Here is a 12,786-nt window from a genome sequence, read left to right as displayed (position 1 = left end):
AAACCAGTGGAAAAACAAAAAACAAACTAAGTCCATACAATTCTCTTTACAAATAGATCCCCATAGACAACACAGAAATCATGTGAACTCCCAACTGAATGCGGAGAATAAAAATGCAGTGGGGCCCTTTGGTGAGGATCTAAGACGAGGCAGAAACCAGCAAGAAACCTGGCGCACCTGAATGTCGTTAAACCAGGGGGGGAGGAAGAATCTCCAGACATTTACACACACGACAGACAAAATCACTACATTGCGCATTTACAAGAAGTTTGACTATCAAATCTGGACTGTACACATTGTAGAGATAAGACCATATTTACGGAGCCATTTTTAATTATGTAATTATTTCACGTTCGTCTTTTTAAACTTTGTCATACATTTTCCTTTTTTTTTTTTCTTTACATTTTATTTCTGGTTTTACTCTTTTCTCCAGCAGCAACATATAGGACATATTTTGGTGGAGAAGTTGGTGGTTTATTTCGTGGACAGGATGAGGGCCACAATGAGACCGTAGAGTCCTAGGACCTCGGCGAAGATCAAGATGAGGATCATGCCCACAAAAAGCCGGGGCTGCTGGGCCGTGCCCCTCACGCCCGCGTCACCTACGATGCCGATGGCAAAGCCAGCTGCCAGCCCGCTCAAGCCTACACTCAGGCCAGCACCCAGGTGGAGGAAACTCCTACAGCAGAGAGAGGATTACAATAGGATTAGGGTTACTATGTGATGCAGAATGAACAATGACAAAAGCAAGCAGAGATGTTTTAAATAAGACATTTGGCAATAAAACTACAATTTCCACAGTATAAAGATTTGATCTTATGTCAATGTCAGGTGTTATGGATTGACGGACCAGTTGCCTCCCAGCCTGTTCTAAGTTCCTCACATTGTAGTATTGGGAAAGATGAAATGCAACTCGAGCACATTTCTAGATGTAAGAGATGTCATGAGAGGGGTTAGGCTTACTTGTAGAGGGTGACCTTCTCAGAGATGTTGTTGGCAATGAGCACAGCTACTACCAGGCCGTAGATGGCTATGATACCCGCCATGACCACGGGGATGATCGACTTCATGATGAGCTCCGGCCTCATCACCGACATGGCAGCGATCCCTGTGCCACTCTTAGCCGTCCCATAGGCTGCTCCTAAGGCTGGTGGAGGGGAAAGGAGGTAGAGTATTAGATATAATACAGTGTTCTACTTCATTTTGTGATTAAATCAATGTACAAATACAGTAGAATACAGGGTTGAGCAACATGAGGAACTGAAATTGAAGATCGTAATGTAATCAGTTTCTGTTCCCTTTACAAACAAGGTCAACATGGCTACAAGCTGGGGAATTCTGCCTGTGTATGAGGAAATTACCAGCATCACGTTTCCCCCCCCCCCAAAATAGCAGCTTGCCACTGATGTGCTCGACTGCGGTTCTCAAACCAGCCAGTCCCCTTTACAGCTACGGTTCAGGCTAATTCTACTCAACCCATAGCTCCCAACAGGGAATGGAGCTCAGTTTAACCCCTTTCATGGCTCTGTGCCAGAGCTGCAGTGTTCTAAATCACACCGCCTCCCTGCCTGAAAAACTCATTAGGCTCTTCACACAGGAAGCTTCTGACATCAGAGGACAGCAGGATGCCACATCCCTCCAGAGGCAACCAGCACCAATCATAGAAATTGAGTCTGTCCATTCTATTTCTATGACAGCACTAACCGGTAGGGGCCCCGCAGAACACAGTCAGCACAGACAGGTGGCGCGTGATGACAGACCATGAGGCAGAGAGCCATATGGACATTTCACTATTAATGCAATGGTGAATCTAAAAAAAAAATACTGCAAGATTGGGAAAGTAGATCAAATACCTAAATATCGGAGTCAGACAAACTCATGGATACAATGTGTCTCTGCATGCAGTTGAGTGTGACGTTAGCATATCATTAGCTTAGCACAATTGCTGGAAGTCTGCCAGTGCAGTAACCAGCTCCTCAAAAGCTGGGTGTTTGGTCATTTATAGTCTTGCATACATAGTAACCAACATTTTATAAATTTCACTGATAATCATAAAAACAAGATTCTATCCACTCCCTCATTCTTTCCCCTTTGTAGCATAGAGATCGCAAACGATGCATCCATCTCAATGGCACTGCCGTGCGCTCAGACACCATAATAGGACAGATACAACATTGTGACCTCTATACATCTCTATGCGACAACGGGAAAGAATGAGGAAGTGGATATAATCTCTAGAGGAGGAAGTGGCTGGCCAATCCTTAAAATGTGCACATGGCAGTCAGCCACCTGTCAGGTCACTACTCCCTCTACATTCACTTATTCATCACAAGACTGACGCCGTCGATGCAAGGTTTAATCACTCAGGCCATAGAGAAGAGTTGTTCAGCCCCTGAGTACGAGTGACTTAAAGTGGATGCTGTCTGGACCTACATCTGACAGCAGAGTGAGGCATTCAGTCATGTTCAGAATTTGTCAGACCAGAGACAATTTACAAAATTCGAAAGGTCAGGCAGTGCCGCACACTAGACAATTTCTAAGACAAAGTAGTACCAATACCCAAATGCATTTACTGCATATTGGTTTCGAGTTTCCCCATCAAATGTGTCTTGGTGATTGGTTTTACGAAATAGCCAAGCACTTCAATTTCACTTGAGGGAAGTCTATAGACAAGGGCTTTATGTTACAACAGCACCTCAGAGACCAAGACAAGACCACTTCCAACCGCTGAACGGTTCTATACAGTATCTATTCATGCCACAACCACTAAAGCACCATCTTGCAGCTCCCACTCTGACCTGAGGTAGTGTATGGTTAATGTAATGACTTCCATGTTGAAGCACAATGAATTACCCTCTCCAAACAGCTGGCCCTTATGCCTGCTCTTTGATTAAGGAAGACCAACACAACCATAGATCGAGTCACTATACCCACCAGTGTCGTGTTCAGTAGAGAAATAGTTGAGTGAAATTAGAGAATTAGTAAACTAATCAGTGTTCTAATTGGAGAGTTGGATTTTTTTTTTGCTATGGTGTGCTTTACTGAACACGACCCAGATCTACAGGTAGCCTAGTGGTTAGAGTGTTGGACCGAAAGGTTGCAAGATCGAATCCCGGAGCTGACGAGGTAAAAAAAATCTGTCGTTCTGCCCCTGAACAAGGCAGTTAACCCACTGTTCCTAGGCCGTCATTGACAATAAGAACGTTCTTAACTGACTTGCCTAGTTAAATGAAGGTAAAAATGTAAATAAACATGCAGGTTAGTGGAGACAAGGTCCCATGGCTTTATTCTCTGAAGATTAAATGTTGAGTTTAAGGACTGCTGCAATGGGTGGCATGAGAGACAGAACCCCTGTGCTTTAATCCTAATCCTCTGCAGAGGTAAAGAGCTTTCTTTTTTTTCTCCCCCCTCCAGATCACTCATTAACGTTACTACACCCTGATGCCTCAGACGCTCTGCAATGTAAAGATACTGTGGAGACGGAAGTAATCAAACTGCTGTTCAGTGAAAAAGATGCTTAAACAGCCCTATATCAGTACTTTAATATGAAGCATAATATAGAGCCAACTCTTGGTCTTAAATAGCACATTAACTGTAAGCTACCTTGATGAAACTGTAGTGGACAGTATTGCAGTGAAGACAGGGATATTGCCCAAGCATCTACATCTGCTTTGCAATTTGGCACCCATTTATTTAGCCACAAAAAAAAGAAAAAAAAAAAAAGAGAACATAATCTAATTAATTAAATATTTTGAGCAAACAATCCCTAAACTATGTCTATAGACACTGAACAAAATGTGGTGGAGCTGAATCTGGGTTTAGTAGTGATGTGAGGGATCAAAAATGGTCAAATGGAGTAAATAAGACTATTAGAATAATGTACTCTCCATGATGTTATGGAAAAATATAAAGCTACTCCTAAATCTATTGAACCAACCGACAGAAAATGCCATTTGAGCAGTAATAGAACAAAACTAGACAACAAAAATGCTAGTAAATAATCAAAATAGGTTGACTCATTACACAAAAAGATTAGCTTTGAGAGTAAGGAGGACACAATCCACCTCAGTTAAAAGGAGGACTTTTATACAACACCAGGCTTTTAGGAGGTCTTAAATACACCAGTAGATAACAAGGCTAAATTTTTACTCGTCGTCTGCAATAGTCAAGCATTTTAAAATTATGCTTATGCCCCTACTTTGGGCTATATAACACTATAAATTCTGAAGTCAAGCATCTCCTCCAGTGCCATGAATAGGCTAGTTAGTAGTTGTTAGGAGGGTTAGGGTGTGCACTACTGAGATAATGTGCAGCACAGCTCACTATGGTAGACTGGGTCAGCCAGTGCCATTGAAGGATATCGCTACCATGCTCGTCACAGCCAGTCAGAGCCTGTACTGACTACCAACCAAGAGCAGAGGCCTCAAGCAGTGAAGGCTGCAGACATAACAGCCCAAAACGATACTAACCAGTCGATATGACGCAAGCAACTTGGAATAGCCACTAGGGCTGGCACAATGACAGTACAACTGACCATCATGAAAATAAAATAACCGTTTATTTTTTGGGAACGAACATCTGACTGAAGACGGGACAGCCGGGTATTTGTGCAGTTGAGACAATTTCTGTGATTAAACTTCGTTGTCCCTTGCAGAAATGAGCAAGGTGTAGTAGCACACGATGAATAGAATGGGCTTGGAACCTCTAACCATAGCAATTCAACTGGTAAACCCATTACTCCAATTCCTTCTTTGCGCCTATGGGTACACTCAATGGCCGCCAGTCCACCCATCATGTCATCATTGACTTGACGCCCAATCTCCTCCTATGCCAGCACATGGAAAGGAGAAAATCTGCATGCTATTCGAACGGTTATTACGGACCGGTCATTTGGCTGGCCAATTATAGTCATCCAAAATTCCATGATCGTCAGAGCCCTAAGCAGCGACCTCAGTTTATCACCAGAAAGTAACAAGTTGTTTAATGAAAAATAGCCACAACAACCAGTTATCAAATTATTAGGCTATCGATTATGTTAAAATGCTACAGTACAACTCATGGTGGTGATGTTCTAAGGCCGTTCATGATGCCTCTGTTACAAGTGAGACTTCTAACCAATATTTTGGATTCCATCATGGTGCTTCCACCGTGCCAAAGCAGACCCTTCACACAGAGTTAAGACATGAAAGAAAATAACTGGGAACGGCAACAGTGAAATAAGTGTGAGACGGTCTTCAGAGGCTGCTGCATGCACTTTAAAATGATCATGAAACACAATATAGGCAATGGTTTACAAACACAAACCAGTAGATCAAAAACACATTTAAAATCAATAGATAAAATGTCTATTTACATATTGTTTCTCAATCTCAAGTATGGTGGTAGTGGTGGTGCAGACACCACAAGATGGCAGGCTCACGTTTCCTGTAGGATATAAACCTTGTAAGATGCTTAATGCTGCTGGGCCATCATCACCGGTGTCCCTAATCAGCCCCCTCCACTGGGTGTGCCACCCACCAGCAGCCCTCTCAGCTGGCTAATTCCCCATCTGTCACTCCTTCCCACCCTGCCCGTCACAGATCACGCCCACTGCCAGCTACAGGGGCTACCCGCGCTGCCCTGTGCCGTCACTATCCATAGGAGCACAGAGTCAGCACTAAACATGTATAGACTCCAGTTAGGTTAGCCTCTAGCCAGTGTGCTTCCTACATACCGACACATATTTGTTATGGCCTATTTCAGGGCAATCAGTTTCCACATGTATGGAGTGTTGACAGAAACATTAGGTGAGAGGGTCATACACATTTCTGAACATTGGGGCTGCGAAAAGGAGTACAAGTAGACTTACTTAATGCACTAGACAGGAGTATAACTGAGGCCACCCTTCATGCGCATTATTACAGAACCATGTTTTCTATAGGCCATGGCTTCATTTTCAATACCAAAGCTGAACTACAATACAGCCAGTAAGGCTAGAGTCACCAATTCACTTTGGTTGTGATTTTTTTTTTTTAAAAGACAACATTTCCCCAAATATGAGCTGTCATACACCTGCTCTCAATTGTGCAGTTAGGCCTAAATGGTTAAGATGCTGGTTATTACTCAATACAAATGCCCAGGTTGACAGACAGGTGGCATGATGCCACCCCACCACACACTACAGGAGCCAATAGTGCCACATACACCCCTAACTGCTAGTAGCTGGAAGGTGACAGAAATTGAATTTTGGATGAAGGTAATTGGCCAGCCAAATGGTCTCCGGAATAACCATTTGAATAGCAAACCATACTCTCTTCACTGCATGTGCTGCCATTGAAATATAATGGGCATCCCCATTCAAGTCAATGAAGGCAGCCATTGCGAGAGTACCCAGAAGGCGCAAAGAATGAAGTTAAAGCAGGAAGTAAAAGCAGGAAGTGTACACGTCAATAAGTGCTGTGACTTGTCATCGTCTTACGTCAGATGGCATCACTGTGCTATCTGACGTGCAATGACATCGGTCGCCACTGCCAGTGCAGTGACTTCATCAGCTGTTCATTCAACTCAACTGACATTACAAAAAAAACATTCCATTTAATTTTATTTAACTTGGAAAGTCAGTTAACCTCTAGGGTAGGGGGCAGCAGTTGGAATTTTGGATGAAAAGCATGACCAAATTAAACGGCCTGCTACTCAGGCCCAGAAGATATGATATGCATATAACTGGTAGATTTGGATAGAAAACTCTAAAGTTTCCAAAACTGTTAAAATAGTGTGTGAGTATAACAGAACTGATTTGGCAGGCAAAAACCGGAGAAAAAAAACAACATTCAGGAAGTTTTTTTTTTGGTTTTGTAGTTTTTTTATTCAATGCCATTAACAGTATCCACTGATTTAGGACTCAATTTGCAATTCCTATGCCTTCCAATAGATATCAATAGTCTTTAGAAATGGTTTCAGGCTTGTATTCTTATAAATGAGGGAGTAAGACCAGTCTGAATGAGTGGACCCTGACATGTCAGAGCTTTTTCATGCGCAATCCCGAGAGAGTGCATTTCTTGTTTACCTTTTATATTGATGACATTGTCCGGTTGAAATATTATAGATCATTTAGGCTAAAAACAACCTGAGGATTGAATATAAACATAATTTGACATGTTTCTATGAACTTTACGGATACAATTTGGATTTTTTGTCTGCGTTTGAGCCTGTGGATTACTGAAGAAAACGGGAACAAAACTGAGGTTTTTGGATATAAAGAGACTTTATCGAACAAAAGGAACATTTAGAGTAAATGAATGTCTTCTGAGTGCCACCATATGAAGATCAAAGGTAAGGGATTCATTTTCTCTCTATTTCTGAGTTTTGTAAAGCTTCTGCTTGGCTGGTTACTGTTAGTAATAATTTGTCAACTGGGCTAGGTTCTCAAATAATCATAAGGTATGCTTTCGCCGTAAAGCATTTTAAAATACTGACACCGTGGTTGGATTCACAAGAAGTTCATCTTTAAACCTATGTAAAAAATGTTTTGTCTTCTGAATTTTTATAAATTAGTGTATTTGAATTTGGCACTCCGCAATCTCACTGGATGTTGGCCAGATGGGACGCTGGCGTCCCACATAACCTCTCTAGGGTAAGAACAAATTCTTATTTAAAATGACGGCCTACCCCGGCCAAACCCTAACAATACTGGGCCAATTGTGCGCCGCCCTATGGGACTCCCAATTATGGCCGGTTGCGATACAGCCTGGAATCGAACCAGGGTCTGTAGTGACACCTCTAGCACTGAGATGCAGTGCCTTAAACCGCTGCGCCACTCAGGAGCCCCGAGCCTGTTCTATTCATTACACATCAGTGAGCTGCTACATTGTTGGGGGGGGGGGGGGGTTATGGATGAAGACCGTCATGAAAATAATAATTTGTTGCTCGTTTCAGCAGGGCACAACAAAGTTATCACATTAAGAATCCATGATACAGCAGAAACGGACTCAACCACACTAATGCCTGGCTGTCCTGTCTTCAGTCAGCTGTTGGTTAAAAAAAAAGAAATCTCTCAGATATCTCTTATCTATATTTTAACGGTTAAAACTTATTTTCATGACTGTCTTCATCCATAACCATGTTCCAGCCCTACTAGCAAAAGCTGCATGATTTAAAATCCCCACTAGGTCATGCCCTATATAACATGACAATTTAGCAGAGTCAATTATTTCTAGAACATGCTGCATCAGTCCAAAATCAGCTTTGCCACATGCAGCCTAAGCCGTGCTAAAAGAACAATGTCATTTGATAAAGGGCACAAAAACGTAAAAAAGGAGAAACAGTACCTTTTGAAATAGTCTAATTAAAGTCCTACTAGTGTCTGCTTTTCACCAAATTTACTTAAGGCACATCAATAGGTGGTCCAGGTATCCTCATATGGCACAAGTGTGTGGGGGGGGGTTCTCCATTGTTCCCGCAAACAAGAGGAAGGCCGATAACAGAAGGCACCATCAGACCAACTACTTGAATGGCCTACTCCTTGAAATGAAATAAAAATACAAACGCTCAAAACATGTTTTTATCCTTACATTTCTCTGGTACTTTTGTATACTTTAGTCAGTAGTTCTGAAAAAGCTCACGAGCCTAAAGTGGTCCCCGAAAATGGAGTACTACAACGCCTACACTATATGACCAAAAGTATGGGGGCAGATTATTACATTTTTTATACCTTTATTTAACTAGGCAAGTCAGTTAAGAAAACATTCTTATTTTCAATGACAGCCTATGAACGGTGGGTTAACTGCCTTGTTCAGGGGCAGAACGACAGAGTTTCACCTTGTCAGCTCGGGGGATTCAAACTAGTCCAACGCTATAACCACCTGCCTCATTGAACTCCACGAGGAGTCTGCCTGTTACGCGAATGCAGTAGAAGCAAAGGTAAGTTGCTAATTAGCATTAAACTTATCTTATAAAAAACAATCAATCATAATCCCTAGTTATAACTACACATGGTTGATGATATTACTAGTTTATCTAGCGTGTTCTGCGTTGCATATAATCGATGATTTAACAAAAGCGCATTTGCGAAAAAAAGAACAATCGTTGGACGACTGTACCAAACCATAAACACCAATGCCTTTCTTAAAATCAATACACAGAAGTATATTTTTAAACCTGCATATTTTGCTAAAATAAATTCAGTTTAGCAGGCAATATTAACCAGGTGAAATTGTCACCTCTTGCATTCATTGCACGCAGAGTCAGGGTATATGCAACAGTTTGGATAGCCTGGCTCATTGCGAACTAATTTGCCAGAATTTTACGTAATTATGACATAACATTGAAGGTTGTGCAATGTAACAAGAATATTTAGACTTAGGGATGCCACCCATTAAATAAAATACCGAACGGTTCCGTATTTCACTGAAATAGTTTCCCGATTCACCCATATTAATGACCAACGGCTTGTATTTCTGTGTGTTATGTTATAATTAATTCTATGATTTGATAGAGCAGTCTGACTGAGCAATGGTAGGCAGCAGCAGCCTCGTAGGCATTCATTCAAACAGCACTATAGTGCGTTTTGCCAGCAGCTCTTCGCAAGCACAGCGCTGTTTATGACTTGAAGCCTATCAGCCTAATGGCTGGTGTAACCGATGTGAAATGGCTAGCTAGTTAGCAGGGTGCGCGCTAATAGTGTTTCAAACATCACTCGCTCTGATGCTTGGAGTGGTTGTTCCCCTTGCTCTGGGTAACGCTGCTTCAAGTGTGGCTGTTGTCGATGTGTTCCTGGCTCGAGCCCAGGTAGCAAAAAGGTAGCATCCACTAAACCAAGATTCGTCTGTCGGACTGCCAGATGGTGAGGCGAGATTCATCACTCCAGAGAACGTGTTTCCATTGCTCCTGGTTGCGAGCTTTACACCACTCCAGCCAACGCTTGGCATTGTGATCTTAGGCTTGTATGCGGCTGCTCGGCCATGGAAACCCATTTCATGAAGCTCCCGAAGAACAGTTATTGTCCTGACGTTGCTTCCAGAGGCAGTTTGGAACTCGGTACTGAGTGTTGCAACTGAGAACAGACCATTTTTACATGCTATGCGCTTCAACAGTCCCGTTCTGTAAGGTTGCTGCTCCTAAATGTTTCCACTTCACATTAACTGCATTTGCAGTTGACCGGGCAGCTCTAGCAGGGCAAAAAAATTGACAAACTGACTTGTTGGAAAGGTGGCATCTTATGACGGTCCGACATTGGAAGTCACTGAGCTCTTCAGTAAGGCCATTGCAAATGTTTGTCTATGGAGATTGCATGGCCGTGTGCTCGATTTTATACACCGTTCAGCAACGGGTGTGGCTGAACTAGCCGAAGCCACTAATTTGAAGGGTTGTCCACATACTTTTGTACTAAATAATTGATACTTTGAACTACATCATTGACCTGTCTCGCTCTGCTGTGGGTGCAACGTGCATCTTGCTAGCTGTCACTCATATGGCGAGAGGTTGAAGCTCATTGCTTGAACTCAAATTGCTAGGGGGCTGGGCCCACATTGGGGGGGGGGCGGAATGGCACCACAGCTTCCAGAAAAACTGTTTTTTTTCAAACTAGAGATTGTGGCTAATTGAGGTGAGACAGTAATTCTGCATGTATGAGCTACACATTAACACTTACAGATCATAGCAGGAGTAGATAAAGTTCCAGAACATGTCTAAGTGTGTACATTACTGTATTTAGTGCCATATTGTTTTTCCACTGGAAAAAAAGTTTAAAAAGATTGCCGGAGTGGATGTTTAAACATTGATTGCTAATTTTGGCCTAGGGATAGTCCAAACCATGTATATTGCAGTCAATGGCACAGTTGGTTGGTAATTGTATGCTGTTAGGAAGTATATTATGCAAAATGCTTGAGTGAACACATCAGACGTAACAGGACAATAAAACAAATCCTAAGACCATACTGATACATCATCGTCTTCCCTGTTCTCATTTGTCATGAGAAAGATCACTAGACCGTCGTTTCTACACCTTCACTTGGACCTGAGGCCATCCAGAACATGAGCCAGAGATCAAATTATTGCACTTAGTTGCCAATTTGTCTTCTTAGATATGCAAATGTATCATAAATCTGATTAAATGTTATATTAATCGTGTTATAGTGGTATATTGTTTATAGGTCTACACCACAAGTGCACTTCCTAAATCCTTTGCTACTTTAACATTCCAAATCACAAGTCCAATCGTGTGATTGTCATGTGATATTGATGCAAATGCCATTTTCCTTGAATCTAAGGTGTCTCGTGCAGTATATTTCCATTTCAATTATCTGAGGCCTATACACATGAATTGGTCCACAAGCGCCCAATTCCTATGCAGTGGCCTTTTAAATCACCCGAATGTACATGGAATTGTTCGTATGACGTGGACCAAACGATGGCATTCCATTTCCTAGGTTGTCATCGCATGAGCGTGCTCCCCTGCTGGTTATGCCTAACGTTACATTGCACAAATCTATAACCAATTTGAGCTGGTATTCTTCATAGTATCAGTTGTTTATACTCAACATCTGACACGGATGGTCAATATTCACCATCAATAGGCCTCCTGCCTTCATAATGACCAACTCGCTAGTAATGTTACGCTCAAATCTGGTGGTGTCTTAGTGTGGCGCATGTCACAAAGCGTAAAACGAAAAGCGCCTAAAATTGAGAAAGAACGAACTCGCACTTCAAATGCGTTGATCTGAAGGTGTGGTTATTGGTAATGACAGTTTAGCAAAATACTGGACAAGTATATTAGCTAGCTAAAGTTAATTAAAATGTCAAATAACGTTACGTCAATGACAGTTTCTGCCTGGGCTCCTTTAACGCTAGCTGGTTTCAAGCAATAACGAGAATTATGCTGTTAAAATTGACAAATTACACATACAATGTATAATTTAAATGCAGCTAGCTAATAAAGATAGTATTTGAATTGTGTGATAATTACCGCTGAAAACCATAGCCGCAGAGGCACCCATCACTGCGAAGAACGGAGAGTATTCGGGGCTTTCGGACGACATTCTTTCTCACACAGTAAACTAAATAATACAAAACGGCTATTACTATGTTTCCCAATGGTTTAGGTACTAAACCTATCGAAGGCAATGGTCTTTAGCTGTAAACTGGGAAAGATACAATAACACCTAGCTAACTAGCAATGTAAATGGACTAGTCACGAACGTTCAGATAAATACCCGGCGTAGCAGCAGCACAAAATGGCGAAGTGGAAAAGATCACCTGACTGGTCATATGGACAAAACTCATCATCAACTGTGTGTAGGGGAGGCGCTCACAAGTAACTCTAATAATGATTTACTGCAGCAAATCACAACATAATTAAAATTACAACAACAAACAAATCTAACATAATTAAAATGACAAAAACAATTGTATACATTTACGACTAAATCCATGCAAAGTAAATGGTTTATTTCCAGATTCTGTATTTCATTTTTTGAAGGTCATCCCCTATTTGAATCTCTTTTGGTGTGCTCCGCTGCAGGCTTTGTGGCGTTCGGACGTCACTAGTTACCACAGCCACAAATGTATAAACCCCGCATATTTCTACAATTTACCTTCTGAAAATCTGATTTTAAACATAACCTTACCTTAACCACACTTCTAAACTTATGCCCAACATTAACATTAAATGACGAGAAAAAATGTGATAGAAATGTTGACTTTGTGTCTGTGGTAACTAGTGACAACCGCCGCGTTCCCATGCTCAGAAGTTGCATGCATCAACCAACGGTTGCATGCACGTCATCACTGGTGTCATCGACTGACAGACTG

At 41.8% G+C, this 12,786-nt stretch overlaps 1 protein-coding gene across 1 annotated transcript; it reads right to left on the bottom strand.

Moving 5' to 3' along the window:
- Positions 1-400: 400 nt before the first annotated feature.
- Positions 401-12,155, bottom strand: atp6v0cb (ATPase H+ transporting V0 subunit cb). Its single transcript, NM_001160640.2, has 3 exons — positions 11,942-12,155; positions 964-1,147; positions 401-679 (listed from the first exon to the last, which is right to left on the bottom strand). The coding sequence occupies exons 1-3, from the start codon at positions 12,012-12,014 to the stop codon at positions 475-477; spliced, it is 462 nt and encodes a 153-aa protein (NP_001154112.1). The 5' UTR covers positions 12,015-12,155; the 3' UTR covers positions 401-474.
- Between the last annotated feature and the right edge of the window lie 631 nt (positions 12,156-12,786).

The sequence above is a fragment of the Oncorhynchus mykiss genome, chromosome 16, assembly GCF_057628025.1.
Source record: "Oncorhynchus mykiss isolate SJ-2025 chromosome 16, ASM5762802v1, whole genome shotgun sequence".
Classification (NCBI taxonomy): Eukaryota; Metazoa; Chordata; class Actinopteri; order Salmoniformes; family Salmonidae; genus Oncorhynchus; species Oncorhynchus mykiss.
Note: the sequence above shows the minus strand (reverse complement) of the source record. Positions and strands in the feature narration are given on the sequence as shown.

Bases quoted from the DNA above. Each gene is read 5' to 3' on its own strand.
- atp6v0cb (NM_001160640.2), bottom strand. From the start codon at position 12,014: ATGTCGTCCGAAAGCCCCGAATACTCTCCGTTCTTCGCAGTGATGGGT. The intron at 1,148-11,941 runs GTAATTATCACA...CCCCTCCACCAG, and splicing joins TGCGGCTATGGTTTTCAGCG to CCTTAGGAGCAGCCTATGGG. The intron at 680-963 runs GTAAGCCTAACC...TCTCTGCTGTAG, and splicing joins GAGAAGGTCACCCTCTACAA to GAGTTTCCTCCACCTGGGTG.